This window comes from Cherax quadricarinatus, chromosome 62 (genome assembly GCF_038502225.1).
Source record: "Cherax quadricarinatus isolate ZL_2023a chromosome 62, ASM3850222v1, whole genome shotgun sequence".
Taxonomy (NCBI): domain Eukaryota; kingdom Metazoa; phylum Arthropoda; class Malacostraca; order Decapoda; family Parastacidae; genus Cherax; species Cherax quadricarinatus.
The window spans coordinates 5970428-5994458 of record NC_091353.1 but is presented as its reverse complement, the minus strand read 5'-3'; the positions used below and the strand labels follow the sequence as shown (position 1 = coordinate 5994458).

General features: G+C 41.7%; 1 protein-coding gene across 7 annotated transcripts in view; it reads right to left on the bottom strand.

Annotated features, from left to right (window-relative positions):
• Rbcn-3B (WD repeat-containing protein Rbcn-3B) overlaps nt 1-24031 on the bottom strand; it is a 210905-nt gene that overhangs the window by 41616 nt on the left and 145258 nt on the right. For all 7 annotated transcript variants that reach the window (XR_011393733.1, XM_070098348.1, XM_070098351.1 and 4 more), the window contains one exon: nt 8627-8770. Coding sequence is in view for 6 of the 7 variants with exons in the window: in XM_070098348.1 (XP_069954449.1) it covers nt 8627-8770 (144 nt within the window). In the remaining variant the exon portion in view is untranslated. The remainder of the gene's footprint in view (nt 1-8626; nt 8771-24031) is intronic.

The window sequence follows — 24031 nt, the reverse complement described above, 5'->3', positions numbered from 1 at the left end:
AGGGGACGTCCTTGAAAATGTGGGAGGGAGGGGGTAAAGGAAATTTTGTGGGCCAGGGGCTTGGACTTCCAGCAAGTTTGTGTGAGCGTGTTAGACAGGAGTGAATGGAGACAAATGGTTTTTGAGCTGTTGGAGTGTGAGCAGGGCAATATTTAGTGAAGGGATTCAGGGAAACCGGTTATTTTTATATAGCTGGACTTGAGTACTGGAAATGGGAAGTCCAATGCCTGCACGTTAAAGGAGGGGTTTGGGATATTGACAGTTTGGAGGGATATGTTATATATCTTTATATATATATGCTTCTAAAGTAGGTAGAAGGTTGGCAGACAGCAACCACCCAGGGGGGTACTACCATCCTGCCAAATGAGTGTGAAACGAAAGCCTGTAATTGTTTTACGTGATGGAGGATTGCTGGTGTCCTTTTTTCTGTCTCATAAACATGCAAGATTTCAGGTACGTCTTGCTACTTCTACTTACACTTAGGTCACACTACACATACATGTACAAGCACATATATACACACCCCTCTGGGTTTTCTTCTATTTTCTTTCTAGTTCTTATTCTTGTTTATTTCCTCTTATCTCCATGGGGAAGTGGAACAGAATTCTTCCTCAGTAAGCAATGCGTGTTGTAAGAGGCGACTAAAATGCCGGGAGCAAGGGGCTAGTAACCTCTTCTCCTGTATATATTACTAAATGTAAAAGGAGAAACATTCGTTTTTCCTTTAGGGCCACCCCGCCTCGGTGGGATATGGCCGGTTTGTTGAAAGAAGAATATGCTTCTAAACTGCTTTATCTGGATGCCTCTATAAAAACAGTGATTATGTATTAGTGAGGTAAAAATGTTGAATGATGATGAAAGTATTTTCATTTTGAGAATTTTCTTTCTTTTTGGGTCACCCTGCCTCAGTGGGAGATGGCTGACTTGCTGAAAAAAAAAAAATTATGTGCTTCAATGTAAACACTATCTACACATCCCCTACCCACTTTAAAACCTCCTTGCTCATCCATAATCCTACTCTCTGTCTTACCTCTAATTCTTTCAATAACAGCCCTACCGTACACTTTTCCTGGTACACTCAGTAAACTTTTTTTTTTTTTATATCACACTGGCCGATTCCCACCAAGGCAGGGTGGCCCGAAAAAGAAAAAACTTTCACCATCATTCACTCCATCACTGTCTTGCCAGAAGGGTGCTTTACACTACAGTTTTTAAACTGCAACATTAACAACCCTCCTTCAGAGTGCAGGCACTGTACTTCCCATCTCCAGGACTCAAGTCCGGCCTGCCGGTTTCCCTGAACCCCTTCATAAATGTTACTTTGCTCACACTCCAACAGCACGTCAAGTATTAAAAACCATTTGTCTCCATTCACTCCTATCAAACACGCTCACGCACGCCTGCTGGAAGTCCAAGCCCCTCGCACACAAAACCTCCTTTACCCCTCCCTCCAACCTTTCCTAGGCTGACCCCTACCCCGCCTTCCTTCCACTACAGACTGATACACTCTTGAAGTCATTCTGTTTCGCTCCATTCTCTCTACATGTCCGAACCACCTCAACAACCCTTCCTCAGCCCTCTGGACAACAGTTTTGGTAATCCCGCACCTCCTCCTAACTTCCAAACTACGAATTCTCTGCATTATATTCACACCACACATTGTCCTCAGACATGACATCTCCACTGCCTCCAGCCTTCTCCTCGCTGCAACATTCATCACCCATGCTTCACGCCCATATAAGAGTGTTGGTAAAACTATACTCTCATACATTCCCCTCTTTGCCTCCAAGGACAAAGTTCTTTGTTTCCACAGACTCCTAAGTGCACCACTCACCCTTTTCCCCTCATCAATTCTATGATTCACCTCATCCTTCATAGACCCATCCGCTGACACGTCCACTCCCAAATATCTGAATACATTCACCTCCTCCATACTCTCTCCCTCCAATCTGATATCCAATCTTTCATCACCTAATATTTTTGTTATCCTCATAACCTTACTCTTTCCTGTATTCACTTTTAATTTTCTTCTTTTGCACACCCTACCAAATTCATCCACCAATCTCTGCAACTTCTCTTCAGAATCTCCCAAGAGCACAGTGTCATCAGCAAAGAGCAACTGTGACAACTCCCACTTTATGTGTGATTTTTTGTCTTTTAACTCCACGCCTCTTGCCAAGACCCTCGCATTTACTTCTCTTACAACCCCATCTATAAATATATTAAACAACCACAGTGACATCACACATCCTTGTCTAAGGCCTACTTTTACTGGGAAATAATTTCCCTCTTTCCTATGTACTCTAACTTGAGCCTCACTATCCTCGTAAAAACTCTTCACTGCTTTCAGTAACCTACCTCCTACACCATACACCTGCAACATCTGCCACATTGCCCCCCTATCCACCCTGTCATATGCCTTTTCCAAATCCATAAATGCCACAAAGACCTCTTTAGCCTTATCTAAATACTGTTCACTTATATGTTTCACTGTAAACACCTGGTCCACACACCCCCTACCTTTCCTAAAGCCTCCTTGTTCATCTGCTATCCTATTCTCCGTCTTACCTTTAATTCTTTCAATAATAACTCTACCATACACTTTACCAGGTATACTCAACAGACTTATCCCCCTATAATTTTTGCACTCTTTTTTGTCCCCTTTGCCTTTATACAAAGGAACTATGCATGCTCTCTGCCAATCCCTAGGTACCTTACCCTCTTCCATACATTTATTAAATAATTGCACCAACCACTCCAAAACTATATCCCCACCAGCTTTTAACATTTCTATCTTTATCCCATCAATCCCGGCTGCCTTACCCCCTTTCATTTTACCTACTGCCTCACGAACTTCCCCCACACTCACAACTGGCTCTTCCTCACTCCTACAAGATGTTATTCCTCCTTGCCCTATACACGAAATCACAGCTTCCCTATCTTCATCAACATTTAACAATTCCTCAAAATATTCCCTCCATCTTCCCAATACCTCTAACTCTCCATTTAATAACTCTCCTCTCCTATTTTTAACTGACAAATCCATTTGTTCTCTAGGCTTCCTTAACTTGTTAATCTCACTCCAAAACTTTTTCTTATTTTCAACAAAATTTGTTGATAACATCTCACCCACTCTCTCATTTGCTCTCTTTTTACATTGCTTCACCACTCTCTTAACCTCTCTCTTTTTCTCCATATACTCTTCCCTCCTTGCATCACTTCTACTTTGTAAAAACTTCTCATATGCTAACTTTTTCTCCCTTACTACTCTCTTTACATCATCATTCCACCAATCGCTCCTCTTCTCTCCCGCACCCACTTTCCTGTAACCACAAACTTCTGCTGAACACTCTAACACTACATTTTTAAACCTACCCCATACCTCTTCGACCCCATTGCCTATGCTCTCAGTAAACTTATTCCACTATATTTTTTACAATTTTTTTTTGTCCTCCTTCCCTTTGTGTAAAGAAACTATACATGCTCTCTGCCAATCCCTAGGTACCTTTCCTTTCATACATTTTTTTTTCAACAAGTCGGCCGTCTCCTACCGAGGCAGGGTGACCCAAAAAGAAAGAAAATCCCCAAAAAGAAAATACTTTCATCATCATTCAACACTTTCACCTCACTCACACATAATCACTGTTTTTGCAGAGGTGCTCAGAACACAACAGTTTAGAATTATATACGTACAGAGGTACACAACATATCCCTCCAAACTGCTAATATCCCGAACCCCTTCTTCAGAGTGCAGGCATTGTACTTCCCATTTCCAGGATACAAGTCCGGCTATATAAAAATAACCGGTTTCCCTGAATCCCTTCACTAAATATTACCCTACTCGCACTCCAACAGATCGTCAGGTCCCAAATACCATTCATCACCATTCACCAAACCCCTCGCCCACAAAACCTCCCTTACCCCTTCCTTCCAACCTATTCGAGGATGACCCCTACCCCGCCTTCCTTCTCCTACAGATTTAAATGCTCTCCATGTCATTCTACTTTGATCCATTCTCTCTAAATGGCCAAACCACCTCAACAGCCCCTCTTCAGCCCTCTAATACTTTTATTAACTCCACACCTCCTAATTTCCACACTCCGAATTTTCTGCATAATATTTACATCACACATTGCCCTTAGACAGGACATCTCCACTGCCTCCAACCGCCTCCTCGCTGCTGCATTCACAACCCAAGCTTCACACCCATATAAGAGTGTTGGTACTACTATACTTTCATACATTCCCTTCTTTCCCTCCATAGATAATGTTTTTTTGTCTCCACATATACCTCAATGCACCACTCACCTGTTTTCTCTCATCAATTCTATGATTAGCCTCATCCTTCATAAATCCATCCGCCGACACGTCAATTCCCAAGTATCTGAAAACATTCACTTCTTCCATACTACTCCTCCCCAATTTGATATCCAATTTTTCTTTATCTAAATCATTTGATACCCTCATCATCTTACTCTTCTCTATGTTCACTTTCAACTTTCTCCCTTTACACACACTCCCAAACTCATCCACTAACCTTTGCAATTTTTCTTTAGAATCTCCCATAAGCTCAGTATCATCAGCAAAAATTAACTGTGTCAATTCCCATTTTGTATTTGATTCCCCATAATTTAATCCCACCCCTCTCCCGAACACCCTAGCATTTACTTCTTTTACAACCCCATCTATAAATATATTAAACAACCATGGTGACATTACACATCCCTGTCTAAGACCTACTTTTACAGAGTAGTAGTCTCCCTCTCTTCTACACACCCTAACCTGAGCCTCACTATCCTCATAAAAACTCTTAACAGCATTTAGTAACTTACCACCTATTCCATATACTTGCAACATCTGCCACATTGCTCCTCTATCCACTCTAGCATATGCCTTTTCTAAATCCACAAATGCAATAAAAACTTCCCTACCTTTACCTAAATACTGCTCATACATGCTTCAATGTAAACACTTAATCTACACATCCCCTACCCACTCTAAAACCTCCTTGCTCATCCGTGATTCTACATTCTGTCTTACCTCTAATTCTTTCAATAATAACCCTACCGTACACTTTTCCTGGTATACTCAGTAAACTTATTCCTCTATAATTTTTACAATCTCTCTTGTCCCCCTTTCCTTTATATAAAGGGACTATACATGCTCTCCACCAATCCCTAGGTACCTTCCCCTTTTTCATACATTTATTAAACAAAAGTACCAACCACTCCAACACTATATCCTCCCCTGCTTTTAACATTTTTGTCATGATCCCATCAGTTCCAGCTGCTTTACCCCCTTTCATTCTACGTAATGCCTCACGTACCTCCCCCACACTTACATTCTGCTCTTCTTCACTCCTAAAAGATGGTATACCTCCCTGGCCAGTGCATGAAATTACTGCCTCCCTTTCTTCCTTAACGTTTAAAAGTTCCTCAAAATATTTTCGCCATCTACCTAATACCTCCCTCTCCCCATCTACTAACTCCCCTACTCTGTTTTTAACTGACAAATCCATATTTTCCCTAGGCTTTCTTAACTTGTTTAACTCACTCCAAAATTTTTTCTTATTTTCATTAAAATTTCTTGACAGTGCCTCTCCCACTCTATCATCTGCTCTCCTTTTGCACTCTCTCACCACTCTCTTCACTAATATATATACCACTAACCAGGGCCAGATTAAGAAGTCTCCGGGCCCTAGGCTATTCAGATTGGCGGGGCCCCTTTGAGTTATGGGTAAGCGAAGCGACCCCTTCCAGCTTGGGGGTGGGGGGGTCGGTGTGAGCCTGTTTAAGGTCTAATTAAATACATTCTGGCTATTTAGATTAAATTTAATAGGGAAAGTACATCAAGACAACCAAAACCATTTACCAACAGCCATTATAACTATCTTGTTAAATTATGCATTTTAAAGAGAATAAACTCAAGACGTGGCTTATGTGTTTCTGGGGAAATATGTAGTAAATTAATTGATGTTCTACATCACTTCCGTCGCAACTTGAAAACTAAGCATTTGCGACGGAAGTGATGTAGAACATCAATCAATTGAGATCTGTTATTGAAATGATAAAGACTTAAAGGCAGGACAAAGTGCTTTTAAAACCTACAAACGGAAGTCAGTTTGCGTTTTTAGGTTTTTCTTTATAGTATTTTTACCAAAAATGCGTCTTTACTGGTCCATGCATCTTTACTGGTCAAGTAACCCTATCAGGTACCTCCCTTAACATTTAGAGGCGAAAGCAAACATTTATCCATACACATCAATGTCTATCAACAACACTTCACCCATTCAACATACTCACCCATTAGCGGGAAAACACAGCTGTTCTGATGTAAACAAAGGCATTTGAGTGTTGCCATCTATGGTTAGGTTTATTTATTTTTATTTTATTTTATTTCATTATTTATTTTTGTTTTGATTAATTTTTAAAAATCAATTTTACTCTCCAAACACTTGAACCTTTTAGGTAGGGACCCCTTTGCACTTGCACCATGTGCGCAGTCTTGGATGAGCCCCTGAACCCCTTGGACCGCTGGGCCCCCAAATGCACGGGGCCCTAGGCAAATGCCTAGTTTGCCTATGCGGTAATCCGGCCCTGCCACTAACAAATATACCAACCACTCCAACACTATATTGCCCCTACTTTTAACATTTCTGTCATGATCCCATCAGTTCCAGCTGCTTTACCCACTTTCATTCTACGTAATGCCTCACGCACCTCCCCCACACTCACATCCTGCTCTTCTTCACTCCTAAAAGGTATTAAATAATAATAATCTCTTGGGCACATTAATGTCGCATATTACGTTAATATAGACATTTCCCTTAATCTATCTATGATATTTTTTTCAAAATTATATAAGAAACACATTATGTAACACACAAACATGATACATGCACCCACAGTATAAAAATTTATACAAATATATATGAGATGTTTACCAAACGGTTTGTAGAAGTGTCGGAAGAATTACGTTTTCTCTAGCCCGTCACCTTTTACTAGGGATAAATGTAATAAAATATTCCTTTCGTATGCCTTCACTTTATAGCTATAATTCTGTATTAACTTGTACACAGTGTAAGAGTATTTGTTTCGTGATTTAATTATTATAATAATAATAAAAATATTATAAGGTAAAAGTTTCACAAACTCTTACAAATGTACATGAATGAACTAAAACTGGACACGTATTAATACCGTCTATTTCGCCTGACCGAGTGAACATCCACAACCTGTTCAGTTTGTTTACGCTGTCTGAGCTCGGTACCTCCTTGGCTTTCTTAACTTGTTTATCTCACTCAAAATTTTTTTCTTATTTTCATTAAAATTTCTTGACAGTGCCTCTCCCACTCTATCATCTGCTCTCCTTTTGCACTCTCTCACCACTCTCTTTACCTTTCTTTTACTCTCCATATACTCTGCTCTTCTTATAACACTTCTGCTTTGTAAAAACCTCTCATAAGCTACCTTTTTCTCTTTTATCACACCCTTTACTTCATCATTCCACCAATCACTCCTCTTTCCTCCTGCCCCCACCCTCCTATAACCACAAACTTCTGCCCCACATTCTAATACTGCATTTTTAAAACTATTCCAACCCTCTTCAACCCCCCCACTACTCATATTTGCACCAGCCCACCTTTCTGCCAATAGTTGCTTATATCTCACCCGAACTTCCTCCTCCCTTAGTTTATACACTTTCCCCTCTAAATGAAGAATATAAATTATAAGATAAAATATTGAAAGTGTTAAAAGACATGGAGCCATAAGTTATTAACAAGAAAGACTGTCACCAGAAGGTCCATAAACATAATGAGAAAGATAAGCGAGACAGACACCAACTTTAAAATAGTCACTTCCTTTTTTTTTTCTTTACCTCAGTGGTCATCTCCTGCCATAGCAGGGTGACTTACAGAAAAAATAACACATTCACCATCATTCATTCAATCACTATCTTTCTAGAAGTGTAGTGACATCACAATTTAGATTACCCTTGAGCTGCAACATCTCCACCCCTCCTTCAGAGTGCAGGTACAGCCCTTCCCCACCTCCAGGACTCAAGTCCTCCTGAAGAAGCACTGTGCCAAACTGAAGTTCATTCATGCAAGTTAGACAGAACAATGGACACAGTCCCCTCTGTCAGTCAAATTCCACAATGACCCGCTACTCAACACACTAAACACTCATAATCTTTGTATCATCACCACTATGTGGAAAATTATATAAAATACTGACAAGTTGATAAGTAACACACATATGCAATAGTTGAGTATCTTTATTTTTGAAACATATTGCATATGTGGTAGGCTTCTTCAGTCAAATACAATGCATTCTCTGTATCTGACTGAAGGTGTCTATTGCATATGTGCAACATGTCAATAATAAAGACTCCCAGCTGTTGCACATGTGTCTTGCTCATTACCACCACCAATTAAGTATTAATATTGAGGTATCAAATATTACTAAATGTAAAAGGAGAAACTTTCGTTTTTCCTCTTGGGCCACCCCGACTCAGTGGGATACGGCCGGTGTGTGGAAAGAAAGAATTGAGGTATTAAATATAGCTGAAGCTTTATTTGAAGCAAGAAGTTTTACATAATAAAGACAAATCAAATTGTTCTTACTTGTTTGCATTGCAAGGTTGCCAAGACCAAAACCTTCTGCAGAGTCCTGACCGTGGTATGCACCAATCACCCCCAGTAGAATAATAGCCGTTGCCTGTTTCCTCCTGCCTTCCGTCTGCGCCACAACTTCCCGGCAGGTTTCCCCTGTTGTGGCAAAAAATTAATGTTTATACTATACATACATGTACTCCTAAGTCGAACATGAATTTTTTTTTAACACATCGGCCATCTCCCACCAAGGTAGGGAGACCCAAAACAGAAACACTTTCATCATCATTCACACATAATCACTGTTTTGCATTACAGTAATGAGCTAAACATATAAATAAATAAATAAATAACTGTCACTGGATAAGTATATAAATAATTACTGTAACTAACTAAATACTGTATTGATAAGTGAAATAATGAATACAAGTTAAGGACTTGCCACCTTCATGCTGAGTAATTATCTTAAGCTCATCTCTAAATTAGTTGCTGTTGCACCATCGTAAAGTGAAAACATCATAAGTCGAGGAGTCCCTGTATACTACCATAACTCAATTTGTTTATATTATGAATTAGCAGAGCAGCTGCAGGTCTGTCGAGTACATGTTTAGGAAACTTACTGGTCCACTTACTCGGTGACAATAACATTAATACCCAATACACAAATAACCAACACATAGGAGGAAAAACTAATGACGTTTCTCTCCAACTTGGACCACTAACTGGTAACACAGAGGAAAACGTCACCATGAATGTCTCTCTCCTATGTATGTCTCTCTCCTATGTATTGTTCCAGTCATGGTATTGTGACTTTTTATCCATTAATATCCAATGCTGATACCAGGGTTATCTTGCTACTTCTACTTACACTTAGGTCATACACTACACATGCATATACACGAAAGCAAAGACTCGGCAGACGATGCAACATCCCCTCAATGAAAAGCAGGGGAGTCACTAGCATGTTAAGAGACAACACAATAAGTGTCAGGGGCCCAAGACTGTTCAACTGCCTCCCAGTATACATAAGGGGGATTACCAAAAGACCCCTGGCTGTCTTCAAGCAGGCACTGGACAAGCACCTAAAGTTGGAACCTGACCAGCCGGGCTGTGGTTCATATGTTGGATTGTGCACAGCCAGCAGTAACAGCGTGGTTGATCAGGCCCTGATCCACCATGAGGCCTGGTCACAGACCAGGCAGCAGGGGCATTGACCCCCAGAACTCTCTCCAGGTAAACACGCATATATATACACAACCATCTGGGTTTTCTTCTATTTTCTTAACCCTTTCAGGGTTGGTGCCATACTAGTACGGCTTACGCGCCAGGGTTGGTGCTGTACTAATACGCGTAAATCCTAGCGGCCTCAAATTAAGTGGGAAACAGCTGGTATGTCTAGGTGAGAGAGAATGGGTCTCCATGGTCAGTGCGCACGGTACAAAAAAATCGGGGACCCAGTGGTGCATTGTGGGAAAACCATTTTATTACACTTTGTTCACCATGTCTAGCGCTAAGAAACTCCTCACTCCTCGGCTAATTGGGGCTCTTTTGTTCCCAAGTGACAGTTCAAACACAGATGGAAGTGTCAATAAAGATGAATTTCATGGTTTTGAGGAGTTTGTGACCGAAAGCAATGCCCAGGAAACCTGACGGAAGGAAGAAAGGACAATAGGAAGAAAGGGAGGAAGGAAGGAAGAGATGAAAGGAAGGAAGGAAGGAAGGAAGAAAGGAAGAGATGAGAGGAAGGAAGGAAGGAGGGAAGGAAGGAAGTAAGGAGACCATCAACTTAGGATAACCCAAAAAAATCAGACAGTGACTTATTTCCATGTGGGTTGGTGGGGTGAGGAGGAAGTTGACAGGCAGTGAGGGTGGTGAGTGATGGTGTTATTTGTCACTGTGACACTAATTATGCCAGTGACTCAGCATATTTACAAGTCCACCCCCACACAACAACTACGAGCTTTACAGAAGCTGTAGCAGTTCTGGGAAGTGTCCAGTGACTTTATATGTGTATATATGTGATAGAAAAACAGTAATAAACAACACTTTATTGTTGGTTTGTATAAACATGCTTCGTAAACAATATAATGACTGTAGACAGCCTGTACTGTCAGAACACACAGCCTAGCCGTCTGCTCTGACTAGTTCATATTTTGCGGCATTTAGGTGCTGCCCTCTGTAGGCTCACTCAGGTCAGTGGGAGGCTGAGCCCATCCGCCCTCACTCCTAGGCCGACCGACTTGATAGACACAAGTGCTCCCCCTCCACGGACTGGCTTGCGGTCACTCCCTCACACTGCCCGTTGTGTACTCACTCCTATCCAATTAAAGCCAAACTAGTCCACGGCCGTATCATTGCTACCTACGCTACCTTCATCGGCACTAAACCGCTGTTCAGCAGTAAGAACAGCAATAACAGTGGTGACAGCGGAGTCAACGGCATTGTGAGCCTCTTCAGGGTGGAGGGGTCAACACCATCGGTCGACGCCAATCAACATCATCCGTCGTCGTCATCCAACACATCTGCTGGCCTAAAGAGTTATCTGTTACTCCCAGCGTCTTGACAGGGCCTGAGATAGATCTTCGTCCTAGATTTTTCCCACAAAATCTGGACATAGGCATCACGGCGTCATCTCCAGCCTTAGCAGTCACGTGTTCACCTCATCACCCTCTCTACAGCCCTTCAACACTCTCCAGCACCATCCTCCTGCCTCCTACAGCGTCCCTACGCCCTTCTCAGCTACAAGAAGTAGAGGTGAGGTCGTTTAGTGTGTTGGCTTCGTGTGGCTCCACGCGTGACCACGAGGCAGCTCTGGGGTTGGTTGTTACCCTAATCAGCGTGTAAACGCACCAGCCTCCTCTACAGCCTTCTCTGCTACGCAACGACGTCCATCTCGCCGTCCATGTGTGTTGTGTTCTTCCCAGTTTCCTCCAAGAAGTTCTACCTGGCTTAACCACGTGGGAACCCAGTTGGCTTAGCCCCTAAGCCAGCTCAGTTCAACCCCCATGCTGTCTACAGCAGCTCGTGACTCATCATTGTGTCTACAACTACTCAGCGTCTACGTATCTCCAGCCAGTGCAGTTTTTTTTGTGTTGCCCAGTTAAATTTTTTTTTCCTTTCCCTTGCTGTTACATTCCCAGTTCATCACCAGTTTTGTTTTCCCCAGTGACTTGTTACAGTAAAACTTCCTCGTCCCAGTTCATAGTTTCACTTAAGCTTGTTTTTAGCACGCTCGAGTAGTGCAGTAAATGTTTTGTTCTCCGTGTGCTGAAGCCGCAGTCAGTCAGCGCGCCCAGACACGCTTGCCAGTGTAAACAAACCATGCACAGCTGTGGCTCACGCTGAGTTAGCCACGTTTCTCTCATATCTTATACCCCCACATGTTTTTTTCTTCCCTCCCTGTAGGAAGTTTTTTTTCCATGTCCATATGTATGGGCCCTGAGTCATTTTCGGGATATCATCTATCATTATCCTATCAAGATTTACACAGATCATTTACCCTTATTGGCCCTTTTTGCGAATAAGAACCTCTCGGGAAAGCATGCTCGGTGGTCGCTCACGTTCAATGACTACAACCCTGAAATTTGCTATGTCCTAGGTAAGCAAAATGTTGTAGCTGATGCCCTGTCGAGGCATATAGCATTCGTGAGTGTCGGCAACTCGTTCTCTGTTGAGGATCTCGAGAGAGCCCAACGACAGGACCCTGTGTGATCTCCAGTCCTTCGTTTCCTGACCAAGGAGGACGTTGACTTACAGGTCAAGTCTCCCGTTCCACTGAAGGATTTAGTGGTCAACCAAGGAGTACTGTGCCGTGTTGCACAGCTGGTGGACCCTGGCAGAACCATATACCAACTGGTGATACCAGAGTCCATGATACCAGCTACTCTTAGGTTGATCCACAATGTCCCAGGTGTAGCGCACCCCGGGAAGGACCGCAGTATCAAACAGGCACGAATGAAATATTTCTGGCCTAAGATGGCAGCGGACATTGCCAAGCATGTACACCAGTGTGTTGTTTGCCTACAGCACAAGGGTACCATTACAGGTCCTAACCCCATTCTAAAGTATCCCATTACAAAGGAGCCCTGGGAGAGAACTTCTGTTGACCTGTTGACGAACTTCTCGACCTCAGAGAAGGGAAATAAGCACCTGCTTGTAATGGTAGATAACTTGACGTGGTACAGTGAATTAGTACCCATTCCTGATAAAACTGCCGAAACGGTCGCTAGTGCTTTCCGTGAGCATGTTGTTCTTCGTCATACTTGCCCACGTGTCCTTCTGTCAGACAATGGGTCTGAGTTTATAAATGGCATAATGCAGGATCTTTGCTCCAGATTCAACATTCACCAAGCGCCAGTAGCTCCACGCCACCCTGCGAGTAATGGTCTTGCTGAACGTACAAATCGCAAAGTCCTGGAGGTGCTCAGAGTAACCGTTAACCCAAGTTGTACTACATGGGATGAGGCTATCCCAGATGTTCAGTGTACATTAAATTCCTCCCTCAACAGCTCGATCGGTGAGACACCTCATTTTGCTTTGTATGGCTATGACAAGCGCTTACCATATGAAATTCTGTTTGCTCCACCTAGACCTACTTACGATACTGATGACCCCAGTGTAGTAAAGATGAGGACAACGCAGCTTGTCTTCCAGCGGGTACGAGAGAACCTTATGAAAGCTACTGACAGGTTCATGTCTGAGCGCAATGCCCGCGCCAAGGAAAGCAAAGTGGAACCAAGTTGCAAAGTTATGTTGCTCAACCCAGCGCAGACCCCAGGTATGCACAAACTTGTCCCAAAATTCGTGGGTCCTTACCGTGCCCTACGACAGCTCTGTGGCAATAAGTTCGAGGTGAGGGAGATTGCTACGGGAACTATCAAGGAAGCCCACCTTGATCACATGAAGTATGTGGACCATGAGCAGGCCGAAGCAGAGCTGGAGTCACGTGCGTTGCAATGCCATAATCAGACCAATGCTAGGGACAACCCGTCTATCCCTTCTCCCACTACTACTGGTACGGAAGACGGCCCAGTAAGGCTCCATACTTATGGCCTGCGACCCAGGACAACGGTACATTTCTGTGACATTGACGTACCTACTGACTTGTCTGACTCCTACGCTAGTTATGCTAATTGTTTGCTTGCAGAAATGGGTATAAATGCACACACATTGTATAGCTAGTCGATAATGGAGTCAGGGTGGACAACATCATGTAATTATGTAAATACTTTTAGAAGGGTACCCAGAGTGTAATGAATTCCATGGATATAGTATTATTGTAGGTATGTGCACCCAGTGTTTTTATATATATATATATAAAAAAAAAAGAGCCTGTATTACGGTCAGGGCAGTGCTGCCCTCTGAGTCACATGTCACACCTTAGGAAATGCTACTGTCAGTCATTGTTTGCAGATGTGAGGGTGCAACAACGTTCGTAGATGAGTGGTCAACTGATGTTCAGCCCTGCGGACAACCTGTATATAGAAGATTTTAGTTCCAGTGCTGACGTCTCCGGACTCTCTCCTCGATGAAACAGCGCGGGCAAACCAGTTTTCTCTTCCCCTGGTTGGGAGAGTTTTTTCTTGCCTGTTGCATTTTTATGTCCATTTTTGATTTACTAGTGAGCGAAAGCCAGTCCCTCTCTGGGATAGCTAGTGTAAGTAATTCCTTTATACCTGTGGGCCCACCAGTATTGTCGCGTCGGAACGACGTGAGGTGCATGGCCGAGCAAATGTAGACAGCCTGTACTGTCAGAACACACAGCCTAGCCATCTGCTCTGACTAGTTCATATTTCGCGGCATTTAGGTGCTGCCCTCTGTAGGCTCACTCAGGTCAGTGGAAGGCTGAGCCCATCCGCCCTCACTCCTAGGCCGACCGACTTGATAGACACAAGTGCTCCCCCTCCACGGACTGGCTTGCGGTCACTCCCTCACACTGCCCATTGTGTACTCACTCCTATCCAATTAAAGCCAAACTAGTCCACGGCCGTATCATTGCTAACTACGCTACCTTCATCGGCACTAAACCGCTGTTCAGCAGTAAGAACAGCAATAACAGTACAATATAATGACTGTTTGTGCGGTTATTGTGTAGCATACAACGAGTTAATTAATACACATTCAATATACCTTATATTGGTCTCACAGGTCATAAAATTACTTGAAGGAATGAAGGAAGGAAGGAAGGAAGGAAGGTTAGGTAGGTAGGAAGAGATGAGAGGAAGGAAGGAAAGAGGGAAGGTAGGTAGGTAGAGATGAGAGGAAGGAAGGAAGGAAGGAGGGAAGGTAGGTAGGTAGAGATGAGAGGAAGGAAGGAAGGACGGAGGGAAGGTAGGTAGGTAGAGATGAGAGGAAGGAAGGAAGGAAGGAAGGAAGGAAGGAAGGAGGGAAGGTAGGTAGGTAGGAAGAGATGAGAGGAAGGAAGGAAAGAGGGAAGGTAGGTAGTAGGAAGAGATGAGAGGAAGGAAGGAAAGAGGGAAGGTAGGTAGGTAGAGATGAGAGGAAGGAAGGAAGGAAGAAGGAAGGAGGGAAGGTAGATAGGAAGAGATGAGGGGAAGGAAGGAAGAGGGAAGGAGGGAAGGTAGGTAGGAAGAGATGAGAGGATGGAAGGAAGGAAAGAGGGAAGGTAGGTAGGTAGAGATGAGGGGAAGGAAGGAAGAAGGAAGGAGGGAAGGTAGGTAGGAAGAGATGAGAGGATGGAAGGATGGAAGGAAGGAAGGAAAGAAGGAAGGTAAGTGTGTGGGGAGGAAGGGATGTGTTATGGAAGGCAGTGAGTGTTAGTGAGTGGTGGTACAATGCATCATTGTGACACAAGACACACTGGTGACTCAACATATTTACAAGTCCACCCCCACACAACTACAAGCTTTCACAACCTCTTGTAGTTATAGGAACCTGTCCAGTGACTCTATATGTGTATATATATGATAGAAAAATAGTAATAAACAACATTTTTTATTGTTGGTTTGTGTAAACATGTTTTGTAAACAATATAATGACAGCAAAGTTTGTGCAGTTATTGTGTAGTATACAATGAGTTAATATATACCAAATAGTCTTTATATTGGTCTCAGAGGCCATAAAAGTTACTTGAAAAAAATAAAATATTAAAAAATAAAAGAAAAAAGTAGAAAAAAAAAAAAAAACCTATTACCGGGTGACCGGCAGTCAGTGATGTTGCAGTATGCAGGTCAATTTCTGTCAACTTCACGCCTCCGTATCTCCGTAAGTATTGATCGCAAAAAAATTTATTTTGGCCTATAATACTCACAGACACACACAAAAAACTATCATTTCATAAGAAAAAATATTTTTTTTTTTTAATATTTTTCGACCCTGAGAACAAGTTTGGAAGAGGGCCTGTCGATCCTGAAAGGGTTAATAGTTATTATTCTTTATTTCTTCTTATCTCCATGGTAAAGTGGAATGGAATTCTTCCTCCAGAAGCCATGTGTGTCGTAATTTATACAGGGGTTACTAGCCCCTTGCTGGGAGCACAGGGCTAGTAACCCCTGTATAAATTATTAAATTTAAAAAGAAAAAACTCTCATTTTTCTTCTTAGGTCACCCTGCCTCAGAGGGATACGGAGTGTGTGTTAGAAAAAAAAATCCAATGTTAAGTTCCAAATCAAATAAAAAAACTGAACAGGCATAAAAAATACAACACATTCCAGATTTATTTAAAATAAACTTTTTAAATACAGCAGAACCTTGACTTACGAGTTTAATCCGTTCCAGGAGCTAGCTCGTAAATCAATTTACTCGTACATCAAATTAATTTATCCATGGAGAAGTGGAACAGAATTCTTCCTCCATAAGCCATGCATGTCATAAGAAGCGACTAAAATGCCGGGAGCAAGGGGCTAGTAACCCCTTCTCCTGTATATATTACTAAATTTAAAAGGAGAAACTTTCATTTTTCCTTTAGGGCCACCCCACCTCGGTGGGATACGGCTAGTACATTGAAAGAAGAAAGAATCAAATTAATTTTCCTCATTTAAATTAATTGAAAAGCCATTAATTCGTTCCTGCTCTCTGGAGAGACGAGAAAAAATACTTGAATATGATGCTATTAACAACTGTACGGCTTATTTATCTATCACAATTCATCTAATATGACATAATAAACAATATAATTAACAAAGAAATATGATATATACTTTAGAATGAATAAAATAGGCCATAATATGGAGGCAAAGGCAGCAGCGGAAGCGTCCGCCATTTCCTGTCCAATTTTGACTATATAGTATCTTCCCATGCTCTTATTGTAAGAGAAAACAGAGTATTTTTGAGGCTAACTGCAGTAAATCACTAGCTTTCTAAGGAAAACACTGAAAATATTGTATATAAACACATAACAAAACATAATACACAGCAGAATGTAAAGAAATAATAAACTGTTTATATAAAGTGTATATATACTTACACACTGAACATAACTGATACAATTTGTTTTCAATCACTGAACAAACTGATATGGTATCTCCTGTGAGCTGCTTCTCTCTCAACCACATCTGCAACAGCCTCTCCATCTTTTCATGGACTGAGGTCCGCAGCTTGGACATTATTGTAACGCCCTTGGCTGGTGCTATAGCCTTTATCGACTCCTGCTGGTTTAGTATCGTACATATAGTACGCTGGTACTGTCTGGCTAACTCTACAACTAATGCACCTTGCTTATGTTTATCTATGATTTCACACTTTAATTCCATGGAAATCATCTTCTCAGCACTGTCCTTTGCACTTATTTTCTTAGGACCCATGGTTAGAAAAGTGAAATTTGGCAAAATGCCTGTTAAAAATGTAAGCAAAGCAGGAGAGAACTGCTCCGACAGCAATGTAAACGTGTATTTACCTGGAGTTTACCTGGAGAGGGTTTCGGGGGTCAATGCCCTGGCGGCCCGGTCTGAGACCAGGCCTCATGGTGGATCAGGGTCTGATAAACCAGGCTGCTACTGCTGCCCGAACGCAAACTGATGTACGAACCACAGCCCAGTTGGTCAGGTACTGACTTTAGGTGCCTGTCCAGTGCCTTCTTGAAGACAGCCAGGGGTCTATTGGTAATCCCCCTTATGTATGCTGGGAGGCAATTGAACAGTCTTGGGGCCTGGACACTTACTGTGTTGTCTCTCAATGTACTTGTGGTGCCTCTGCTTTTCATCGGGGAAATGTTGCATCTCCTGCTGAGTCTTTTGCTTTCATAAGGAGTGATTTTCATGTGCAGGTTTGGTGCCAATCCCTCCAGGACCTTCCAAGTGTATATTATCATGTATCTCTCTCACCTGCATTCCAGGGAATACAGATCAAGGACCTTTAACCATTCCCAGTAGTTTAGGTGCCTTATCGTACTTGTGTGTGCCGTGAAAGTTCTTTGTACTACACTCTCCAGGTCTGCAATATCGCCAGCCTTGAAGGGGGCCATTAGTGTACAGCAGTATTCCAGCCTAAAGAGCACAAGCGATTTGAAGAGAATCATCATGGGCCTGGCGTCCCTAGTTTTGAAGGTTCTCATTATTCATTCTATCATTTTCCTAGCAGATGAGGTAGATACATTGTTGTGGTCTTTGAAGGCGAGATCCTCTGACATTATCACTCCCAGGTCCTTCACATTACTTTTCCGCTCTATTGTATGGTTAGAATTTGTCATATACCCTGATATATTTTTAATTTCTCCAAGTTTCCCATATCTGAGTAGTTGAAATTTCTCCTCGTTGAACTTCATATTGTTTTGAGTGGCCCATTAGAAGATTTGGTTGATGTCCGCTTGGAGTCTCGCAGTGTCTTTGATGGAGGTCACTGCCATGGTAATCCAGGTATCATTCGCAAAGGAAGACACGGAGCTATGGCTTACATCTCTGTCTATGTCAGAAATGAGGATGAGGAATAGAATGGGAGCGAGTACTGTGCCTTGTGGAAAAGAGCTTTTTACCGTGGCTGCCTGGGACTTTACTCTGTTTAATATTACTCTTTGTGTTCTATTTGTCAGGAAGTTATAGATCCATCTACCAACTTTTCCCGTTATTCCTTTATCACGCATTCTGTGTGCTATTGCACCATGGTCACACTTGTCAAAACCTTTTGCAAAGTCTGTGTAAACTACATCTGCATTTTGTTTATCCTCTACAGCATCCAGTGTACTGTCATCAGCTGCGCCAACTAGCGGCAGCATTCTGAATTATTACATACGTATTATATAGATTATTATTATTAATTTAGGGAACTGAAGCTCTATCGTTATTATAATTATTATTATTATTTTTTTTTTTCAACAAGTCAGCCGTCTCCCACCGAGGCAGGGTGACCCAAAAAAGAAAGAAAATCCCCAAAAAGAAAATACTTTCATCATCATTCAACACTTTCACCACACACACACTATCACTGTTTTTGCAGAGGTGCTCAGAATACAACAGTTTAGAAGCATACACATATAAAGATACACAATATATCCCTCCAAACTGCCAATATCCCAAACCCCTCCTTTAAAGTGCAGGCATTGTACTTCCCATTTCCAGGACTCAAGTCCGACTATATGAAAATAACCGGTTTCCCTGAATAATTTCACTAAATATTACCCTGCTCACACTCCAACAGATCGTTAGGTCCCAAGTACCATTCGTCTCCATTCACTTCCAACACGCTCAAGCACGCTTGCTGGAAGTCCAAGCCCCTTGCCCACAAAACCTCCTTTACCCCCTCTCTCCAACCCTTTCGAGGACGACCCCTACCCCGCCTTCCTTCCTCTATAGATTTATATGCTTTCCATGTCATTCTACTTTGATCCATTCTCTCTAAATGACCAAACCACCTCAACAACCCCTCTTCTGCCCTCTGACTAATACTTTTATTAACTCCACACCTTTTCCTAATTTCCACACTCCGAATTTTCTGCATAATATTTACACCACACATTGCCCTTAAACAGGACATCTCCATTGCCTCCAACCGTCTCCTCGCTGCTGCATTTACCACCCAAGCTTCACACCCATATAAGAGTGTTGGTACTACTATACTTTCATACATTCCCTTCTTTGCCTCCATAGATAACGTTTTTTGACTCCACATATACCTCAACGCACCACTCACCTTTTTTCCCTCATCAATTCTATGATTAACCTCATCCTTCATAAATCCATCCGCCGACACGTCAACTCCCAAGTATCTGAAAACATTCACTTCTTCCATACTCCTCCTCCCCAATTTGATATCCAATTTTTCTTTATCTAAATCATTTGATACCCTCATCACCTTACTCTTTTCTATGTTCACTTTCAACTTTCTACCTTTACACACATTCCCAAACTCATCCACTAACCTTTGCAATTTTTCTTTAGAATCTCTCATAAGCACAGCATCATCAGCAAAAAGTAACTGTTTCAATTCCCATTTTGAATTTGATTCCCCAAAATTTAATCCCACCCCTCTCCCGAACACCCTAGCATTTACTTCCTTTACAACCCCATCTATAAATACATTAAACAACCATGGTGACATTACACATCCATGTCTAAGACCTACTTTTACCGGGAAGTAGTCTCCCTTTCTTCTACACACCCTAACCTGAGCCTCACTATCCTCATAAAAACTCTAAACAGCATTTAGTAACATACCACCTATTCCATATACTTGCAGCATTTGCCACATTGCTCCTCTATCCACTCTATCATATGCCTTTTCTAAATCCATAAATGCAATAAAAACTTCCCTACCTTTATCTAAATACTGCTCACATATATGCTTCAATGTAAACACTTGATCTACACATCCCCTACCCACTCTGAAACCTCCTTGCTCATCCGCAATCCTACATTCTGTCTTACCTCAAATTCTTTCAATTATAACCCTACCGTACACTTTTCCTGGTATACTCAGTAAACTTATTCCTCTATAATTTTTACAGTCTCTTTTGTCCCCTTTCCCTTTATATAAAGGGACTATACATGCTCTCTGCCAATCCCTAGGTACCTTCCCCTCTTTCATACATTTATTAAACAAAAGTACCAACCACTCCAACACTATATCCCCCCTGCTTTTAACATTTCTGTCATGATCCCATCAGTTCCAGCTGCTTTACCCCCTTTCATTCTACTTAATGCCTCACGTACCTCCCCCACACTTACATTCTGCTCTTCTTCACTCCTAAAAGATGGTATACCTCCCTGACCAGTGCATGAAATTACTGCCTCTCTTTCTTCCTTAACATTTAAAAGTTGCTCAAAATATTCTCACCATCTACCTAATACCTCCATCTCCCCATCTACTAACTCCCCTACTCTGTTTTTAACTGACAAATCCATACTTTCCCTAGGCTTTCTTAACTTGTTTAACTCACTCCAAAATTTGTTCTTATTTTCATTAAAATTTCTTAACAGTGCCTCTCCCACTCTATCATCTGCTCTCCTTTTGCACTGTCTCACCACTCTCTTTACCTTTCTTTTACTCTCCATATACTCTGCTCTTCTTAAAACACTTCTGCTTTGTAAAAACCTCTCATAAGCTACCTTTTTCTCTTTTATCACACCCTTTACTTCATCATTCCACCAATCACTCCTCTTTCCTCCTGCCCCCACCCTCCTATAACCACAAACTTCTGCCCCACATTCTAATACTGCATTTTTAAAACTATTCCAACCCTCTTCAACCCCCCCACTACTCATCTTTGCACTAGCCCACCTTTCTGCCAATAGTCGCTTATATATCATTATTATTATTATTAATTTAGGGAACAAGAGCACATATCCAATTCCCTAGATCAAGAGCCCCTCACCAGTGTCAAGGAACCTTGACACTGGTGAGGGGGCTCTAGGGTGTTCGGGAGAGGGGTGGGATTAAATTATGGGGAATCAAATACAAAATGGGAAGTGACACAGTTACTTTTTGCTGATGATACTGTGCTTATGGGAGATTCTAAAGAAAAATTGCGAAGGTCAGTGGACGAATTTGGGAGTGTGTGTAAAGGTAGAAAGTTGAAAGTGAACATAGAAAAGAGTAAGGTGATGAGGGTATCAAATGATTTAGATAAAGGAAAATTGGATATCAAATTGGGGAGGAAGATACACAAATAACCCGCACATAAAAGAGAGAAGCTTACGACGATGTTTCGGTCCGACTTGGACCATTGACTTATGTGCGGGTTATTTGTGTATCGTTCCAGTCACGGTATTGTGCCTTTTTGTTATTTATATATTTGGGGAGGAAGAGTATGGAAGAAGTGAATATTTTCAGATATTTGAGAGTTGAAGTGTCAGCGGATGGATTTATAAAGGATGAGGTTAATCATAGAACTGACGAAGGAAAAAAGGTGAGTGGTGCATTGAGGTATATGTGGAGTCAAAAAATGTTATCTATGGAGGCAAAGAAGTGAATGTATGAAAGTACGTACAGTGGTACCAACACTCTTACATGGGTGTGAAGCTTGGGTTGTAAATGCTGCAGCGAATAGGCGGTTGGAGGTAGTGGAGATGTCCTGTCTAAGGGCAATGTGTGGTGTAAATATTATGCAGAGAATTCGAAGTGTGGAAATTAGGAGAAGGTGTAGAGTTAACCCTTTGAGGGTCGACAGGCCCTCTCCGAAACTCGTTCTCAGGGTCGGCCAAATTTCAAAAAAAAAAAAAAATTATTTTTTCTTATGAAAAAATAGAGTATTTTTTTCTAAACATTATAGGCTAAACAAAAAAATTTTAGCGTCAATACTTACCGAGATATGGAGGTGTGAAATTTCCCAAAATTGAACAACATATGGTAACATCGCCGACTGCCGTCACCCGGTATTTTTCTATTTACTTTTTTATGTACTATTTTCAATTTTTTTTCAATTTTTCTTTTTCTGAGTAACTTTTATGGCCTCTGAGGCCAACATGATCAGTATTTTGTAAGTTATTTCTTTTTCAATACTACACAATAAGGGCGTAAACACTGTTGTCATTATTTTGTTTACAGAAAATATTTACACAAACAAACAATATGAAATGTTGTTTATTACTATTTTTCTATATTTTATATACACATATACAGTCACAGGACATGTTTCTAGAAGTTCTGCAGCCTGTGGAACTCTTTGAAACATGGTGTCATGCACAGTGGAGTTTTGCACTCCTCACACATAAAACGAGTGTCTCTGCGTTGTCGTGGGCGTTTTTTTGTATGTGAACAGACGTAACACCTCTTCTGAGCCTTTTTCTTCAAAGCAGTAGCAGGCAGTTTTACCAGGAAGTGATCACCATGCTTCAGACGAGCAGGTAGTTGTTGATAATTTGGTGGGCGGTCAATTGCAGGTGCATTTCCTTGGTACTTGAATACTATTTGTCTGATGACAGACAAACAGAATTCGCCATACTGTGGTTTGTTTCTGGTGCTCATCTTATACATATTATAAGCATTGAGCATGGAAATGTCCAGAAGATGGAAAAACAGTTTGATGTACCACTTATAACTCTTGCGAACACAATCAGCAAACCCAATCTGCATGTCACATTTGTCCACTGAACGCATGTTGAAGGTGTAATCAATCACAGCTGCAGGTTTTAGAATGGGTTCATTTCTCTCTCTATGCTGCCTGCCACTGTCTGCCATTTCATTAGGGTGAATTGATGACAACAGTGTGACATCTCGTTTGTCATGCCACCGAAATGCCATGATGTCATTGGCAGCAAACGCCTGCACCTCACCTCTGCGAGTGCCAGCATCAAACCTGGGCATATGTTTTCGATTTGCACGCACTGTGCCACACACATCTGTCATGTTCACTCGCAAAAAATCACTGAGTGAGGGGCTTGTGTACCAGTTATCTGTATATAATATATGCCCCTTACCAAGGTATGGTTCTATCATTGTTCGAACCACATTACCTGAGATGCCCAATAACTTCCTGGTATTTTGCAATGTATAACTTCCAGTGTACACAATAATATCCAATACCAGACCACTGTAACAATCACAAAGCACAAACAACTTTATACCAAAGCGTTTCCTCTTGCTTGGTATGTACTGCTTGAAAGAGAGTCTTCCTTTGAACAGAATCAAAGACTCGTCAATTACAAGCTTCCTGAAGGGATAAAAATGAGTACTGAATTTCTGTTTCAGATACACAAACACATTCCTAATCTTATATAACCTGTCAGTTCTGTCAGGCCTGGTTTTATCTGAGAAGTGAAGCATACGTAACATTAGCACAAATCGATTCACTGGCATTATATCACTGAAACCTGGTGTTGCAATCAGGGGGTCTGTTGACCAGTATGATTTCACTTTGTGCTTATACACATGTGGCATAAGCATTATTGTGGCAAAGAAAAGATACAGCTCAGCCACAGTTGCCTCCTTCCATTGGTGTAGACGTGATTTTGGTGAAATTATTGTGTTTGCCATGGTGTACTCGTAGTATGTGTTGCTTTCCATGACAATACTTTTCATCAGTGGTTC